This window comes from Nothoprocta perdicaria, unplaced genomic scaffold, assembly GCF_003342845.1.
Source record: "Nothoprocta perdicaria isolate Ctin4 unplaced genomic scaffold, notPer1 scaffold_189, whole genome shotgun sequence".
NCBI classification, from domain to species: domain Eukaryota; kingdom Metazoa; phylum Chordata; class Aves; order Tinamiformes; family Tinamidae; genus Nothoprocta; species Nothoprocta perdicaria.
The window spans coordinates 168,667-186,633 of record NW_020455082.1 but is presented as its reverse complement, the minus strand read 5'-3'; the positions used below and the strand labels follow the sequence as shown (position 1 = coordinate 186,633).

Below are 17,967 nucleotides of genomic sequence, written 5' to 3'. Positions count from 1 at the left end.
GCGGCCGGGCGCGGGGACGTTGGGCCTGCTCGGAGGTGAGGCGCGGCGCGGGGCGGCAGCGCGGGCGGCGCTCACGGCGGCCCGCAGCCCTCTCGCTGTTCCGCAGGGCCGCCGAGGAGCAGGCCGAGGAGGACGCGCTTGTCCTGCTGCTCAAGCGGGCCAAGGTGAGGCGGGCGGGCGCGCGAGGGCAGCGGCGCTAGGCCGGGCCTAACGCCCTGCCCGCAGCTCAGCGTCATGAAGGGGGAGCTGGCGGAGGCCGAGCGGCTGCTGCACCAGGCGCTGCGGCTCTCGCACGAGGCCGGCGACGCCAGGGCCATCGCCTACACGTACAGCACGGTAGGGCGCGGGGCGGCAGCATGGTGGGGCGGCAGGCGGCGGGCTGGGACCGCTGCAGCGCTGCGCTTCTCTTCCAGATGGCAAACGTGGCCCTCATGCAGGGACAGCTGGACAACGTGAGTAGCTCTCGGCGTCTTTCCTCTCTCATCCCTTCCCCTCGGGAAGTCGCGAGCGGTTACGGCTCCCACGGCTGGGTTTGGAGCTGCAGCAGGGCGAGCAAGGGCAGGGGAACGTCGAGCTGTCAAGTGCCACAGTGGCCTGCGCAGAGAACCGCTCCAAGGGGAGCTGAGTAAAGCTCTGAGGAGATCCCCATGCAGTAAGCTGGCAGGGAGACAGAGACCTGAAGCTAGCAATCAAGAGGATCTTGCTGGCCCCGTTAGAACCGGGCTCTGCGAGTCTTTCAGTTCTAACTACAGGCTGGCCTTGGCACACAAGGAGAAATGCCATGAACCGTCAAACCTGCTTTCCCCACAGCTGCCTCTGTAAAGGGTAGAGCGCCTTTCCTAGTGCCACCATGGCTCAGCTTTCTCCTCAAATTATTACTATTATTATTTCTCTCCAGGCAGAGAAGCTGTACAAAGCAACTATGAGCCATATGCTTGCTGGGGACACCAAGGAGGTAGGCTCTTTTGAAGGAGGCTTTAAGCTGGAAGCGTGATGTTCCATTCTGTGGTCTCCTTAAACAGGAAAGGTGATTCTTAATTGTCCTCTACAAACTGCTTCTGCCTTGTGCTATATAATACCTCCTGCTGAACCTGGCCATATGGAAATGAGCTTGCCTACTTCTTAGAAACTTGATTTAGTGGATGGCAGCTCTGGAGACAACAGAACGGGCATTTTCAAAATCTAAGCTTGGGCTGTGACAAACTAATGGCTCTGTTGTACAGTTGCAATAAGAGTAACAGTTGAATTGTGTCTGCTTTTGGCAGGATGACAATGCAATCCTTGAGATGTCCCTCAAGCTGGCCAGTATCTATGCTGCTCAGAAACAGTGAGTTCCCTACTGAAAGCACCTTTAATCTCAGCTTTGCGGGGGTAGTCGATCAGAAGCTTTTGCTTTGGAGAGGAGGGTGCCTGAGGAGGCTTAGATTTGATAAGGTATCATGAACATAAAGGTTACCACGGGCATAGATTTCCGCTCCTTTTGCATAGCACAGTGTCTGCTGTTTAAAAATGTGCCCAGCTCAAGGTGGAAATGAGGGGTGGGTTTAAGACTAGAGGGATCTGTTCTCTATAGCCACCTACTAGACACTGATTCAGGAGTGAACCTGAGGAATGCAGCTGGGGCCTCATCTGGGCTGGAAATACAAGCTCATTTTTACAAAGGGCAGAGCATTACTGTGGGTGGCTTTAGCGGGCCTGGCTGGGAGGGTAGGGAACAACAGGGGAATTCTCTCTACCCCTTGGATTCCTTTGCCCTCAGTGAGTCTATATAGGCCACAATCCAAGGCAGAGTCTTGAGGGAAAGAGTGGTCTTGGAGACCACCTAGGATAGTGAAACAAGTGTCCCAGCCTCTCTCCATTTAGAGATGGAGGCTTTGCTTAGCCATTGCACTTTGCAGGCACAAACTAGCCCTGGCTGGCTATGAGTTCTGCATCCTGACCTTAGAGGAGAAGATTGACAAGCAAAAGGACTTGCCTGAGGATGTCTTACCAGGTGGGACTTCCTGAGTGCCTACTTTGCCTGGCAAAGACTGTCTTTCTTCTCTGTGTCCTTGCTGTTGCTTTCCACGTTGCCTAAGCACCATCTTCCTGTCAAGCCACAGTCCAACTGCTTGAGGTTGGAAGGATGTCAGCTTATGCTTGATGTTGTAGAGATGATTACTCTTGTTTTTCTCTCTCTGTCTTCACAGCTGAAGAAAAAGCCAACACTCGTCTCCTGCTGGGGATGAGCTTAGATGGCTATGCTCGGTATCTCCTAAGCATTAATCAGTTCTCAGTAGCTCAAAAAATGTATGAGAAGGCTCTGCAGATCTCAAGTGATGTTCAGGGAGAGACTCATCCACAGGTAAAGTGCAGAGTAATAATAGTTGGACTGATAGGAAAAGTTACCTTTTCTCATAGAAAGCTAAGCATTAAAAGCAGCTGCTGGCACTGAACATATACAGTATTAAACTGGCTTATTTTCTTGATGTGAAGAGTGAACAGTAGCATGCTGATATAAAGTACTTGCTTATCTAAAACTACTTTTGAATTATGCCTCTTGCATACTAATTTATACATTGGTAAAAGTGAACTCTGGGGTAATGGCAGCCCTACACTGTGTCCTGCACTGAGGCTTCCTTTTTTTGACCTCCTGCCGCAGACTGTGGTCCTGCTCAATGACTTAGCAACTGTCCTGGATGCTCAGGGGCACTATGACGAGGCCTACTCCTACGTGAGGAGGGCAGCTGACCTGGCCAAGGAAACACAACACCCCGAGGAGCACATGGTGCTGAATAACCTGGCAGCAATTCTGATGCACAAAGGTAACTAAACGTCTAGCCCAGCGCAGTCCCTATGTGCTGACTGCAGGTTCCTGTATCACAGACTTGAATTTCAGAGTTGTGTTTGCTGTTACTTTATTTAGTTGAAGCAGTAGATCTGCTGACCTGGTGTAGGCCAAGAGTATTGCATTTAAACTGGAATCAGCTGTTGAAGGATCCTTTCTAGGAAAGTGCAGTACAGGGGCATCTGACTCAGCCAGCTGGGTGCCAGCAGATCTAGTTTCCCTTGCTTCCCTTGCTTGAAGTTTCCCTTCTGTCTCAGAGGACTAGATATATAGTATTTGGTTCCAAAAGGACTGAGTATGCTGCTTGAGACTTGTGAGTTCCTACTGCTGAAGCAGTGCCTTGGGCTGTCACTACAGCTGTCTAGCTTTCCTAGCTTGCACCTGGTAGCGAGTATTTTCTGAACTTCCCTAGTTCCTGAAATAATCCTGTGTCATCAGCTTCTGAAAATGGTGATTTTCAAATAGCTTGCAAACTTTCTCCTCCTTACAGAAGACTTTCTGCAAGCAAAGCAAGTGTACAAAGAAGCTCTGAAGCAGGCAGAACAGAAAGGAGATGCTGCCTCTGTCCAGCACATCCGGGAAGAACTAGCTGAGCTGGCCAAGAGGAGAAAGGGCTCCAAATGATTTTGGCCAAAGAGTCCAAGCTTGAGGTGGCTGACAGCAGCAAGGAGGGGTCAGTACTGGCAGGCTGGGACAAGTATGGTGCAATTCTTGGGGGAAGAACTTGAACAAGACAGCGACAGTGAAGAACTTTAACAAGAAAGACTGCATAATATTTTAACTCTAACCTAAAATAAAATTTTGAAATCTTAACAGTGTGAATTTAAACTTGTGGTGCACTTTAAAGTGCCTATCTGTGGCCACTTGAGTGAATAAAGCTAGTCTTGACTACCAGCAGAATAGAACTTTACCTTGGTAGTAAAAATCCTAGCAAATAGCACATTATTCATCTGCTATTCCTGACTGAGTAGTTTTTTTGAACCGTTTCAAAAATATAAAGGCAGGTCCTAAAAAGTGGTACATCCTACCATTGAATATCACTGACTTCTATTTCAGATTGAGGAACTTGGATCCAACCTTGGGCTGGAATTGTGTTACCTTTATGGGGCAGCTGGTGGAACAGGGTATACTCACCAAGTGCTCCAGTTCTTTATGCTGTGCTTCACCCGATCACTTTTCAGAGTGTAAGCCGTACTACTGGAAATAGCTCTAGTTCCATGTTCCTCTCAAACAGGTTTGCTGAAGACCAAGGGGTTGTCTATAAAACGTTTTAGCATTCAAAGCTAGAACACATCCTCTCAAAGGAGATATCAGCCTTTTACCAAAACAACTGCTCTGTCGGAAATAAAACAGTTACCTTACCCCACTCAGGGTGTACTAAATGCCAAAGCTCTCCTTCTTTTGTGGTTAGGTCACCATCTGCCACTGCTAAAATGCTGAGGCTTCCTGCTGCAAAAGATATGTCACAAACCATCAGTAAGGTACACATCTTCACTTGGATGTAGTAGGAAGAGCCTGCTTCCACAGCGCAACCTTTCCGTTTTGTCCTGCAGGGAAGTATAATGTTAAAGTATAATTGAACCAAAAGTTACAACTCTGGCACTAAGCAAGCACTATTTTATCATCTCCTTGGCAGAATGCTTCAACACTTTAGTATGACTTGAATGCTAATTGTATCATTATTAAGTTTAGTTAAGTGACTCTGAGCTAAGAGGAGGTATACCGTTTTGCTAGAGTCAATGTTCATTGAAGCTGAGAACTCAGCGTCACATTCAGCTGTTCTCTGCAAGCTAGGAAGTAAAAATACAGCTTTAAAGGGCACCTTGTATCAACAGGAAGGCAGGAGAGCCAAATATTTTTTTAAAAGTGCTTTTTTTGTTTTTGGTTTTTTTTTTTTTTTTTGAACCCTGCAGCACCCCCTAAGGGAAATACTGTGCTTGTTCTCATGAACAGAGCTTGATGCTGCAAAACAAGAGGTAGACACAGGAAAAGCAAATGGAGAACTGATCCCCTTTATTGATTGGTCTGAATCCAGAAGTCACTGTCTACTGAAGAAGACATTGTGTGGAAAAAAATAGTTGAGTTACGATGCATGGGTTTTTCAAGTCTTAAATGATTTCATATCAGAATCACGAAACATATGAAGATGAAAGCATTATGAAAGTGCTGATCAGAAATCAGTGAAAAAGTTGTAGTAAACTACATTTTGTAAACATGACTTATGACCACCTTCCTGTTTGAAACAGGTCAGGTGTAATTCCATTGCTGAAGGCTACTGGAATTGTGATAAACCTTAGGCTCTGGAAAGGTTTTTACATTGAAGAAGCTAGAACTTAGATCACAAACAAGAAAAGCAGCAACATCTTAGGTGCAAATGCCACTCAAGCTCTGGTTTAGGAGAAGTGACTATCCTACTTTGGATATCTCACTGCTGCAGCAGCAATAAAATGAATATACAGTAGGTAGGCTTTGCAGTGAACAGGTACAGGCAGCAAAAACTTTTGCTTGTACATACCTCTTTTCAGGACATATTTGTTATACTAAGAAAATGAGAACCACTGAGTTGTAGAATGGAATTCAGCTCTCCACTATAAATTTAAATCCACAAGACAGGGCAGATGAACTTGCGTTCCAGTAGTTGTTGATGGGGGAAAGGGGATTAAAATAAGAGCACAGGTCTACAAACAGGATGAAGACTTCACTAGTTTTAGCCAGAAGGGTTAAAGGAACAAAGGGCAAGAAAGTCTTTGAAAAGACTGCAAGGGAGCTTAAGACTCTGATGGTATCTTTAAAGTAATAGCAAAGTAATTCTGTATTTGCAACACACTAGCCCATGTTTACATTTCAGGCAAACAGAATCTCAAAGTAAATTTGCTATTGATCAGTAACTCTGTACTTCTGCCTTTTTGGCAATAGATCATAACAGTCCTTCAGTGAGATGCAGAGCTTCTCTGGACTCAAAGTTACACAGCTACAAGGGTTTACTTTCCACATGGTGAATTGCAAATACAGGGATAAGTAAGAAATATTTTGACTGGCAAATAACTTCCCAAGGCAGAGACTGGGTTCATCAATGAGATGGGAAAGCAGTTTGGTATCTGCCAAGGCACCTTTCCTACCCCCTTGTGTCAGTGCTATCTGTAAATCAGTTACTTCAGAAGATTTAAAGATTTTAAACCCCTCCTTTCCTGAGGACAATGCAACAACAACAACAACAAAGATTCTCTTGAAGATGGATATCAAAAGAACCAGTGATATCACTAATCAGATGCATGTATACATGAGCTATAAGCATATCATAGCAGGCAATGATAGATGAATCATTGGACTCTTCTAGTACCATATTAAAAAAAAGAAAACCAAAAAACCTACACTCAACCTCAGAAGTATTGCACACTTCAGGACTTCAAGTCAAGCATTTGTATGGACTTCCACCAAAAACTTGCTTATAGGGATAAGGACTGAGATGGGGACACATGCTTTAAAATAATTTCTACATAAAGACTTTAAAAAGTAGACTGAAGGTAAAAATCACAGTACCTATTTCAAAGTATTTGTAACAGAAGCCAAGTAGTTGACTCATGTGTTGTTCAATTATTCTATAAAAGCACTTTGTTTTATTTAAACTCAGGATGTAGGGATTTTTCTTCTTTAAGGGTTTATCAACCCACCCAGAGCCTCTGTTCAGATAAGCCATTTTCTGTGGTTAAATATGACAGTAAAATTTAGTAGACTGTTTCAACTGCATACAATGCAGAAACAGAAAATGCTAAGTCTTTTGGGGCACAGTTAAAATTCCCAGTGTGCATAACAGTGAGGTATGCCTCCAGGAGCTGTTCCTTTTGTGTTTTTATCCTTTTTAAAAAAAAAAAAGAATCATAACATACCCATGCAATAATATTTCTGCAGTGTTCCTAAATAAAACCAACTGCACTGAAAATTTACAATGTGGCAGAATTTAAAATTCAAAGAAATATACCATCTTATCCAGCAAACTGGACTATGTTAATGTACAGAATTCATTAAGGGGTCAGTCTTAAAAATCAACATTTTCACAAGAGCTTGTACACCACTGAGAAAATGTGTCTAGGGAAAAATTATATAAAAGCACAATGCCTGCAAGAAGTGGCAGGGCATTAAATGGGAAATGAGCTAGGCTAGGGTTATGGTTAGTCTGGGCTGGTAGGAGGGCTAGGTTTATGAAGAGTACTCTACACTGCAGAAAATGCTTAAAAAAAATTACAAAATGACCCCCAAAGTTTAGGCAATGATTTGAACATAAGTACACCAGATACTATAGCAAGGGAAAAAACACTGCAAAAAGTACTCTCTATTTACAGAAGAATGATTTAAAGACATTATGGTTTTCTTTACAAATAAATGTAGAACAGGAATAGTCCACATTTTAAAAATTCTTTACATATTTATCTTTAGTAAGCCAACCTCTTCGATCAAAATCCTCCAACACACAAGCTTGTGCAGAAGGCATTTAACAGACTCTCCGTTAATTCTTCATTGGGTGGCCCTTGCTCTCTTGGAAAGTCTCTCTGGGCACAAGTCAAAAATAGATTTTTCTTTTGACCCGCAAATTAAAAACAAAAAAAATCTGCATAGTTCAGTCATCACTGTCAGACAGAGTCTCATATTGTGCTGAAAGCAGTGGTGCAGGTTCTCGCTCCCATATCCTGTTCTGTTGGTGAGTGGTTGCTTGGCTCATGGACGGTGGGGCACATGCGATGGATGTTGGCGGCGTACTGCTCAGCATCCGCATCGTCAACGGGTTGTAAGGGAACTGGGTCGACCCTGAGTTAAAGAGAGTTGCTCCAAGTCAAAAACACGAGCCAGTCTAATGGGCTGTAAGAGATCTGTATGTTAAACCAATAATAAATCCAAATGGTCTACTTTGGTTGTGATATCTAGCAGAAAACAGTATCTGTTTCAGATAAACCCCTATTTGTGGTGACCTGTTGACCCATGTAGCAGTGTTGTAATAGGCCCACACCTGACCTTTCAATAAATTATCTTGTGTGGTTTGTTAGCTTGAAGAGAATCCCTATTTCTCACCTGTTGACGAGGGTCTGTCTTCCCAGGCCCACACTGGAGTCTGTCTGTGATAGTCTCCTTCTGAGTGTACGGATGAGACAGAGGAAGGTCTTTCAGTTCCTAAATATCCCTGTCCAGGAATTGGAGACTTAGACTTTCTACTATTCGACTTGCCAATCAGCTTCTGCTTGCTGACTCCCCCTCCTGCAAACAGAAGGGACAGATTTTTCCAAAGAGGTTACACTGAACTTTAGTCTCTATAAATTGTCACTTAGTAGCAAAGAGAAATTTCAAATTAGTGTCCTCCAAAGCGCTAATTTACTACAATTAATTGATTGTAGAGGTTAGTCTTCCAAAACCACACTTTTTAGCAAACTCCTACTTTTACCAAGACAGGATTTGTATTTCCCTTTTTAGGAAGGGGACTGGTTTTGACTGCAATCAGTTCCTACTGTCTTGTGTAACACAAGTTACAAGTAACACATCTGCATCTGGGATGTTGCAGGTATCAGCTACATCCTTTTCTCTTACTCATTCCACCAGCACTGTCATTCTCCAAGAAATATTCCCTAATGTTCCTGAAGTCACCAGCACCATTTTGAAAGCCAGAAGGGCTGGAGGGAACAGAAACATCAACTTTATCACTTTCCGTGGACACCAACACTTCTTACACTTACTTTCAGGGACACCAAATGTATTTATACCCTTCATTTATTCTTATTCAAGACCATGAAGTACTTAGGAGCTGCAAAACCCCACCTGAATTTGGTGATGGATTAGCTTCTTCCCTACGTGGCTCGTTATTTGCTGTTACTGCAGCGCTGGAACTGCCAGGTGCAACCCCAAGAGCTTGTGGCATTACAACTCCGTGATCCTCACTCTTGTCATCGAAGTTCCCCATCAATGCTTTCCTAATAATGTCTTCCAGACCCAGATTACTGGCAGGATCTGCAAAGGAATGACCCCTAGAACTGACTGCACCTGGGAGATAAAAGAAAACATACAGGGAAAGGTGGGAGGGTAGGCAAAAAACATATCTCAGAAATTACAAAGGGATATGGGAAAAGATTTTAGAGAAGCAGAAGGATGGAAGAAAAAAAGGAAAAAAGATGAGTTTTTTTTTTTTTTAATGCAAAGCCACATGCTCTGAAGCAGTTCAGAACAGCTGTAGGTTAGACATGCCAGCAAATATTGAAGAGCTATACGAGCAGTGCCACTAAATGTCAGGCTCTTTGCAAGAGTCTGTCTTATAGGTTTTAAAAAAAGGAGGGAGGCAAAAAAAGAAAAAAGGGAGCAAAGGATGCTGAGCATGCTGATAGTTATAGCATATTTAAGTAAAATTTGCAGCTATTCTTCAATTGTAAGAGATGAGACTCAAAGAATGCTTCTCATAATGGAACATAATGATTTATTTATAAAAATATGTGGCCAGTTGTTATTTCAAACCTCAACCTTCCATCTAAACAGATGGTTATCAGTACTTTCCTCCATTTAAAATAAAAGCACTGTCACAAGAAGGGCAATGAGTAGCCACAATTATGCCAGGCAATCTGGGGTACTTTTCAGTTTTGGATTTAGCAGCTCTTGTCTCCCACACTCCAGAGTTCATTTCTCTTCCTCACCTGCCACTTTAGCATATTAACATACAGTTTGCATTACATTTTCTCTTCTTATACATGTATATTTAAAAAATTATTGTAAAAAAACAAAATATTTTAAATATACCAGTTTACTGAGTATACTATACTTGAAGAACTAAGCTCAATTTTTGTTTAAAGAGAATATAAGCACGGCAGTTTAAGAGACACTAAAGAAAAAAATAATGATTGTTGCCTCTGTTTAAGATTTGCAAAGCACTCAAAAACGGAACATTCTTTTCCAAGTTCTCATTTAAGTATTTTCCAAAGTTTCCTTTGGTCATTTCATTTCTCCCTGTGATACAGAAAACAACATTTTCTTTATGGAGGACATTATTCTTTCAATTTTACACAGCTTCCCTCATCTACTGGACTTCCAAAGCAGACAAACAAAAGATAGCGTATCTGTTTACCTTCTCTGAAACTTGCATTATTTCGTTTACTGAAAGAACTCACCCGAGGTAGTGACTGCTGGCAAATTGAATATTTCAGTTCCTGGTTGAGCAGCTGCTGCAATTAAAACGTAACATGTAAATGAGTTTTCCAGTCCGAAGATCACTACAAGAGTTCTAATGCATATGGTTTAATTACTTGGACCTATTTCAATGTTCTGTTTTCACTTGCCTGGCATTTTAAGATAAATATGTTTCTACGTCGGAAGAAAATTAATCTATACTAGGGTTAAATAAGTATGTTATGTAGTCATGGATAGTATTCCTCCGAATAAGTTACTTCAGAAAGCAGCCTGATTTTTTAAGTTTGAGTTATGAGTTTTTGAGTCTTCACAATCATCTTTGTAACTTTAAGATGTAACTTTATAAAGCTACATTTAATTGGCTAATGTGTTTTAACACATGAAAACTGTAATCTGAGTATTTGTATGTATGCAAAAATTCAGTGACAACAATGGCTACCAAACTCATTGCCCAGATTTTGTACAGAACAATTAGAAAATAAAAAAATTTCATCCATAACAGTAATTTCAATAGATGAAGAGATTACTAGTAAAAACTGAAAGTGTTCTGTGTCAAACATGTATACACAGAGAGCAAAATCTAACCTGCACACAATATGAACCCAATAAAACAGACAGTGAAACTCTTATGTTATGTTCTCTCAGATCAAGACATGAATCTGATGTGCAGAAATAAAAAGGTAACAACTCCATTCAGTCCTATTACTAGACTATAACGAAATATTCAAAATATGTGATTTCAATCACCATAAAGGTTAAAAAAGACTTAAGTTTGCAAAACACTATTCCAAAAATTTCAAAAATTAATTTGAAACACAGTTAGGTTAGGACACTTATGAATGGCAGTCACGTAGAGCTTAAGTTGGCAAGTTCTGCATACCCATGTCAGAGTCACCTCCACCAGATGAGTTCAGCTTTCGAAATATCTCCTGTTTCTTGGATTTCACCATTGGTGAAGTGTTCTCAAGTTTGGTGAAAAATGAAGGCAGGTAGCTTATACTACCTGGCGAGCGAGAGTCAGTCCTGCCAAGACAAACATGTGTCAAACAGAGAAAATATATCTTTCTAAATCTTGTTAGTTTTTTAAAGGTATTTCAATCTTTTCAAAAAGCAGTCAGGCAGAAACAGCCAGCTTTCACACACTCCGAGGCTATTTCTCCCCTGGGGGCTAGACCAATATCATGTCTGTCCAACAGAGATCTGCTTTAAGCAAGAAATGGATAAAGATACAATATTTCACAGGAAAAGTGACAATGTTGTAGTCTGTAAAGACCGGTAGAGAGACAGTTGCACATGAATTGCCTCAGGCATCTCTGTTTCTTCTATTCCTGTTCTATCTGCTTCTTCTACTCTATCTGCATACCAGATAAAATCTTCACTGAACATTAGTATGTCAGTGAACATTTAAGCTAAAGGCCTGAATATTCACACTGGTTGCTCCCACCTCCCTACAAATTTCCAAGCCTTTTATTCCTCTTCTACCTTTTATCTCCAGTATGTCACCGGATAGGACATATTTCTTCTTACTCTGCTAACCCCCTCTCGTCACATACTGTCCAAATGAATAAGCTATTTCAGACATTCTTGGAAAGCAGATAAAAATAGCCATATGGTCTGGGATTTGGCACAAGGGCTGCCAATTAACCATCCTTGATCTATGGCACAAAACCAGGATGGGTGTTCAGTGTTTCACATTCCTTATCCATTTTACACTCTCAGTAGCTGGCACAGTATCTGCCCATAATTTTTGTTATATTAAGGTACAATAAAATCACCAATGTAAATGCCAAACTAAAAAGACATGCCTTTTATCTCTGTGCCTCAAAATACAGATAGCTGTAAGCTGCTTGTAAAGATGAAAAAGGTACCAGTATTCCAACAACAGAATTTAACTACACAAAAACACTCCAATGTATAAAAAAAATCAGGTGAGAATCTAAGCTATGCATGTAGTTAATACCACAGTCAGGAACAGACTGTAGAGTTCCAAAACAAACAAAAAAATATCAGCTGTAAATTATATTCATCTTGGTGCCTATAATACTTGTGTTTATTTAAGAAAGGTGGTAAATCAGCTTTGTCTCAAAAAATAAAACTTAAAAAAACCCTAATTATAAACTGAAAAAGATTCTAGCTTTCCTAGAACCAAAGTTGTTAAAATGAGCAATTCTCTCTACCACATTATTGAAAGTTTCTTGCCTTCTAGCTAGTGTCCATTATAGACTACAGGATACCTATCTATAATTGCAGATTAATAAATAAATAAATCAACAGCATGAGTTTTAAATGATGCTCTCCAGAGACTTCTTAGGATTCCAGTTCCCATACTGCCCCTTCTTGTCTCTATCCTAGAAGGAGAATGTATTTCTAAGCAACCAAATTTTGTTAAAGGTAAAATTTGTTTCTTGTTAGTTGTTAAACCATTAAGAAAAATAAAATAAATTGCATGGTGGGTGGGTGTGCTGGCTAGTATTCCTCCTGCAGCAGGGAGCCAGGCCAGTGACAGAAGCATCTATTTCAGTGGGCAGCTGCCAGACATTTGGGGAGCCAGCACTGATGCGGGCGGCCAGGGATCCTGGGCTGTCTTCTGTTGCTTATCTGGCAGGCTGACAAGTAACCCTGGGAAACAGGGACGTACCGACCTCCTGACACCCCACTGTCTCACCTGCTGGAAATAAAGCCCCTTAGCTTAGTGACATTTAACGTGACAAGCTACTCTGCAGTTATGCGAGTTGGAAGCCTGGATTCCTCCACACTTTACCACGCAGCTGGACAGGCAGTATTCAGGGTGCCAGGTAGGCAGGACAAGCCTCGATTATTTATTAAAAGATGACCTATCTCACAAGAAAATTTCCATTTGGTAGAATCTATGAGGGGGTTGTTATAATGCTTTCAGTCAGACATGATATTAAACACGCTGCTTGCGACAGAAGACAGGATTGAACATGACCATATGGGATTTCACTCAGGTCTCCCTAGGCATATCTCAGGAAATTTTGAATGCTACTGCAAATAGATCAACAGTTGTTAAATGACATGTCTGTGAATGACTAGAGGAAGAGCGCTTAAGTATTATTTTGTGATTAGAACATACAGCTCCACTTCAGAGATCAGATACTGTTTGCAACCCAAGATCCAGAAAATGTTTACAAAATTCAGTCTTACACATACCTCTGTTCAGTAGGCTCAGTTCTTTGGGAAAGTAGTAGAACATTGTCCTGTTTCTCATGTACAGCTGGAACCTGAGGTGGTGAGATTGGCTCGTAGGGCTCTGAAGAGACATGACTTCTCTCTGGAGACTTTCCAGGTCTATATTCATAGTTGAGAGACAGATAACTACTCTTACTGCGTGTAATCATATTCAAGCTGTTACACATATACTTAACGTCTAGTTATATATCTTACATACTTTAATATTCTTGGTGATATCAAAAATATGACATTGAATTACCCATAACAATTTGGATTAGTTTCAAGTGATTAAGCACCTTAACTATAATTACAAGGAATTAAACTATTAGCAGTGAAGGGAACACTGTTATGAACAGTTACACATCCAAAAAATTGTCAAAAAAGGTACAAAACTACAAAGTAGATATTGCCTTGAGGCATCTGAAAAAAAAGATTGGAGGATAGCTCTCTCTCAGATCTAAATATTAGCATACTAATTTTCACAAACACCACACTTGCACGTTAATTAAATTTCAGATTGAATTGATTACAAACATTACCTTCCCCTGGACTTGTCGGAGAGATTTTCAGGTGACACTCTAGCACCTGGCCGCTGATGGTGGACAGCCTGCGGCTGCGACTCAGGGCTGTAACGGTTTGATGTCTTTGCCCGACTAGAAACAGGCGCTGGAGCAGGGGTGGAATTCTGGAATGTACTGGTAGGAGGCTGCAAGGAGGCTTGAGTGGCTTGGTTTCTAGCAAAGTCTTGCGTAATAATTTGCTGATTTTGGTCAAAAGAAGAAAGAAGATCTTGCTAAGACATTAGCCAGAGTGTACTTATTAACGGACTAGATGAATATGAGACAAATTACAATAAATGAGACCATTTACACACATTACTGTTTATCATATTCTCAGTACTATACCTGCAATTATTAATTTTACTAATATGTAAAATTAATAGAAAAAATGTGTTCTCATAATCAAAATATAACTTTGAAGTCCGAAAAGAAGCATGAAAATAAACCTACACAGATGTGGTCAGCAAGGGTGATTAGTCGATGGGTCCTGGGCACATGTCCCATCCCTTCAGCTTGCGAGGAAGGAGGTGGAGGTTGCTGGGGTGAAGGAGGTTCCTGTTGTGTCCTGTAACGGTGAATAGCCCCCTCATATTGCCTGTTTGGTTCACCTAGTTTAAGAAGAGAAGGCCAATCTATTAAAAAACTGTAATATTGAAACATCAAGATTTAAAATTTGTAAGCATACAACTTTTAAGAGATTACTTTTACTAGCACTAGTAGTACCAGATTTTAGGTATCCTATGTGATATTACCACCTTTTCCCTACAGCCTAAGACTCTACAATTTAAGATAGATAATCAGAGCTTAATTTCACCATGCACTGGAAATTCACCTAATTTTTCATCATCAAGCTCTTCCATAATTGCTTTTCCAATAGATAATGTAGACATCAACATACAAATTAAAAAACTAAAGTTACTGTGCTCATCTTATTAAAGAATATATTTCTTATTAAAGCAGCTAGACTATAAAAGAACTCTAAAGTATCTTGCTCAAGTTCTTCCAAAGACAACTATAATCACACACTTCGACAAAAGTTTCTCAAAAGTCAAGAGTGTGGCAAGCAGTGACTTAAAAAGTGTTGACATGGTTTATTTGGAGTTCATGGAGTTGGTAAATATATACAAGATGATCATCAGAATGTTTGAATATGCAGATAAACTTACTTTCTGCCTGGCTTTGTTTGGGTGCCTCTTGCTGATAGGTTTGCAGCTTTTCTTGAGCAGGTACAGGTGAATTTGCAGGGCTAATCACCTCAATGGCATCTCCAGGAGCTTCATACCGGTGGGAAGATACTGAGTATCAAACAGAGTTTATGGAATAAACTGTAAATATTGCAGAAGGCTTCTGTTGCCTATACATAGCAATGCTAATGCTTTCATCAACTCTGCCACTGTTTTCTCATGGCATAGATGGTGAAACAAAAAATTATTTCCACAAAACAGTATTTACATGTAAACACAGTAATACGGAAAGGTCTTGTGACTCTAATGAGCTTAGCTTCATCCTCCTGCAGTTCAAGACATAGCAAGAAAAGTGATTTTACATAAAAGCAAACAAGTATGATTTTGCAAGCATCTTGACAATATGCAAAGAATATGCAAAAGCTGCATTTGCTTATGAAGCACCTGTCCTGTGCAGAGCTGAACATTTTATCATTAAACTAGGCTAAGACAAGAAAGCAAAGTAGCTGACAGTTAATAAGATACATACAACTACTGGAAGAATCGGAACTCTGGGAGCCCCTGTCCCGGGCATCCTTGTCTGAAGCGATCTGTCGAGTGATGATCACATCTATGAAGTTAGCAGCAGTAATTGTGGTCTTTCCTCGAGTTCTCAGCTCTTCCTCGTACCTGGATTTCGGAGGAGGTCCTTTCTCTTTACCAGCCTCTGAATAGACTACTGAAGAAGACTGACCCTGGGACTTCCCACTGGAAAAATTTGCAGATGTATATGGGCACTGAACAGGTCTTTTTTCCATCTCCAATGTTTTCTGTTCCATCTGCTGCTGCTCAGTAACCACAGCCGACCTGCGCCCAATGTTCTCTTCTATCCTTGTTCCTTCGTGCTTGCTCTCTTTTGTTTTGGCAACTTCCATCTGAGGAGCAGAGGCTGCAGCGTCTACTAGGGCTGCAAGAGCATCAGCTGCAGTATTGTAACGGGAAGCAGGCAACCCTTGAGTGATGGAGGGTGCTCCAGGGGTGAGCTGCCTGTTGGCAAATATCAAACATTCTGAATTACATCACGTGAAAAAGAATCAGTGTCAGATTATGAATACAAGCAAGCAAAGTGTCTGTGACACTAATTTCTATTCAAACTGGCCTGTCTGGGAATGCAATAGAGACACTGAAGAGCCATTGTATAGCAAGCGATAACTCCTTTTTTATAATTTCCCTCATGCTAAATGCACCTTTACATGATTTCAAATATGAAAACAGATGTCTCTGCAACAATGATTTATGACACATACATGATACGTAGCTGAGCAGCAGGATCCAAAGGTGTGATTACACTTGTCCCATTGGTTCCTTGAAAAATACTAGGCCTTTGCTGCAGGATGTTTTCCTGGCTTCTGACAGAAGGGGACGGAGAGCGAACATATCCATGACTGCCAGGTCTGCCAGGCTGCTCTGCACCTACGGAACATGGAAGGGGAGGGAGGAAATGGAAGATATTATGGGATCACAGAAATCATTCTTATAAGAATGAAGAATTATGCATCAACATTGAGTTCTCCACTGCTTCAGATATGGCATTAAGTACATGAATTCTAAATGAAAGCATTCTTTCCAAAATGCTCTAAATAAATGCAAGTTTTAATAGCGATGACTGGGATTCACACCATTCCCTAGGTTTTACTTGACAAAGAAGCATGCTGCTTGCTGGAGTGGCAACTACAACCAGGAGTACTGGTGTTAGGAACCTCTCTGAAGTGCAGACTAAATCCAAACAATACTGTGTAATATGTTGTTAATAAGCATCATTTTTCTAGCAGTGAGTACAGAAAACAAGCAGTTACTGCCACGGCAAGGTGACTGAAACGTAGCAGTTACCTGGACGAAGATAAAGTTCAGCAGGAACTGCAGCTATTCTCTCTCTCTCTCGTTCTCTTTCCCGTTCTCGCTCTCGTTCCCTCTCCCTTTCCCGTTCCTTCTCCCTTTCTCGTTCCCGTTCCCTTTCAGCAGTTGCAGCTGCAGAAGCTGCCAGATGTGTAGGGTGTCCTGGAAGGTCCATAAGATAAAATGTTTACAACAGCAAAGAGATATGCTCAAACCTTTAGCGCAATGTGATGTATACACTTGTCATTATATTCTACCATGCACTTACAGCAAATTTCCCAAATATATTTCCTTTCCACAAGTCTATCCATCTACCTAAGAGGACAAAAGCTTAAGAAAATAAGACAGTGAAAAGCTCAAGTAGCCAATTTATAGACCAGAATTCCCCCCCTTACCACATGTAGTATGAGACTAGTGAGGTCATATAATCAGATGGCTATAAAGAAAGACCTGACAGAATGAAGCAAATTCTGAATTTGTCAGTGCTCCTTCAGCTGCTACTGCAACTACAAAGGACATCATTAACAAAATCTTTGCTATCCAAGTGAGAAGTGCATACAAGTAGCATTACCTGAGAAAACAGCAAAATATGACATTAGTGACAGCTGAATAAAGATGATAAATTATCTCAGAAGGACAGAGAACAGAGAGATCACCAAATGATACCGGCTCATACCTGGTGACAGGGAAGCGGGATTGTAAGGCCTAGGAGGGAATGTAAGCTGGGTACCAGGGATGTAAGTGATTCTCTCCATGGGTGGTGTGCTTGTTCCCCCGGGATGAGGCACTAAGATAGTGGGAGCCATATTATTCAGGTCGATAATTCCTGATAGGAGATGATATACATAAAAATTACCATTGGAAGACAAGCCAAAAGGACCATGCAGTATATATTCTGTTCTCTGATAATGTGAGTAGTGAATACTTAGTGGAAAAAAACTAAGACAAGTTTAGAATTATTTACATCTCTTAGGTGAAAAAACTCTCAACTCTGTCAATCATTAATTTAGGAAATACAAAGCGAGAATTTGTATTTGTGGCACTTCATATCATTGCCCTTACCAAAAGTACACTTCAGCTCTTCTAAACAATCTGACATATCAGCAAAATGGCATTACTTCAACATTCAGACCTCTTATGTTCATAAAATAAAATGCTGAAGTGTTGAACATTG

The 17,967-nt window shown here is 41.2% G+C and overlaps 2 protein-coding genes across 7 annotated transcripts in view; one reads left to right on the top strand and one right to left on the bottom strand.

Annotated features, from left to right (window-relative positions):
* Positions 1-225: 225 nt before the first annotated feature.
* Positions 226-3,721, top strand: TTC19 (tetratricopeptide repeat domain 19). Of its 2 annotated transcripts, XM_026037012.1 has the most exons (8): positions 226-336; positions 414-452; positions 899-955; positions 1,266-1,327; positions 1,899-1,993; positions 2,190-2,344; positions 2,642-2,804; positions 3,318-3,721. In XM_026037012.1, exons 1-8 carry the CDS (start codon positions 235-237, stop codon positions 3,449-3,451), a joined length of 807 nt encoding a protein of 268 aa, XP_025892797.1. In that variant the 5' UTR covers positions 226-234; the 3' UTR covers positions 3,452-3,721. The 2 variants fall into 2 exon arrangements, with proteins under 2 accessions (XP_025892797.1, XP_025892798.1); XM_026037013.1 differs by lacking the exon at positions 899-955.
* Positions 3,722-5,031: 1,310 nt separating this feature from the next.
* Positions 5,032-17,967, bottom strand: part of NCOR1 (nuclear receptor corepressor 1) — a 61,068-nt gene continuing 48,132 nt past the window's right edge. For 3 of the 5 annotated variants that reach the window (XM_026036990.1, XM_026036993.1, XM_026036994.1), the window contains exons 36-48: positions 17,470-17,619; positions 16,788-16,955; positions 16,205-16,370; positions 15,448-15,944; positions 14,901-15,029; positions 14,185-14,342; positions 13,714-13,934; positions 13,154-13,291; positions 10,863-11,005; positions 9,964-10,017; positions 8,630-8,851; positions 7,892-8,074; positions 5,032-7,630 (exon numbers count right to left, since the gene is read on the bottom strand). In XM_026036990.1, coding sequence (XP_025892775.1) covers positions 7,443-7,630; positions 7,892-8,074; positions 8,630-8,851; positions 9,964-10,017; positions 10,863-11,005; positions 13,154-13,291; positions 13,714-13,934; positions 14,185-14,342; positions 14,901-15,029; positions 15,448-15,944; positions 16,205-16,370; positions 16,788-16,955; positions 17,470-17,619 — 2,417 coding nt within the window. In that variant the 3' untranslated portion in view covers positions 5,032-7,442. The remainder of the gene's footprint in view (positions 7,631-7,891; positions 8,075-8,629; positions 8,852-9,963; positions 10,018-10,862; positions 11,006-13,153; positions 13,292-13,713; positions 13,935-14,184; positions 14,343-14,900; positions 15,030-15,447; positions 15,945-16,204; positions 16,371-16,787; positions 16,956-17,469; positions 17,620-17,967) is intronic. The other 2 variants (XM_026036992.1, XM_026036991.1) reach the window with 2 other exon arrangements.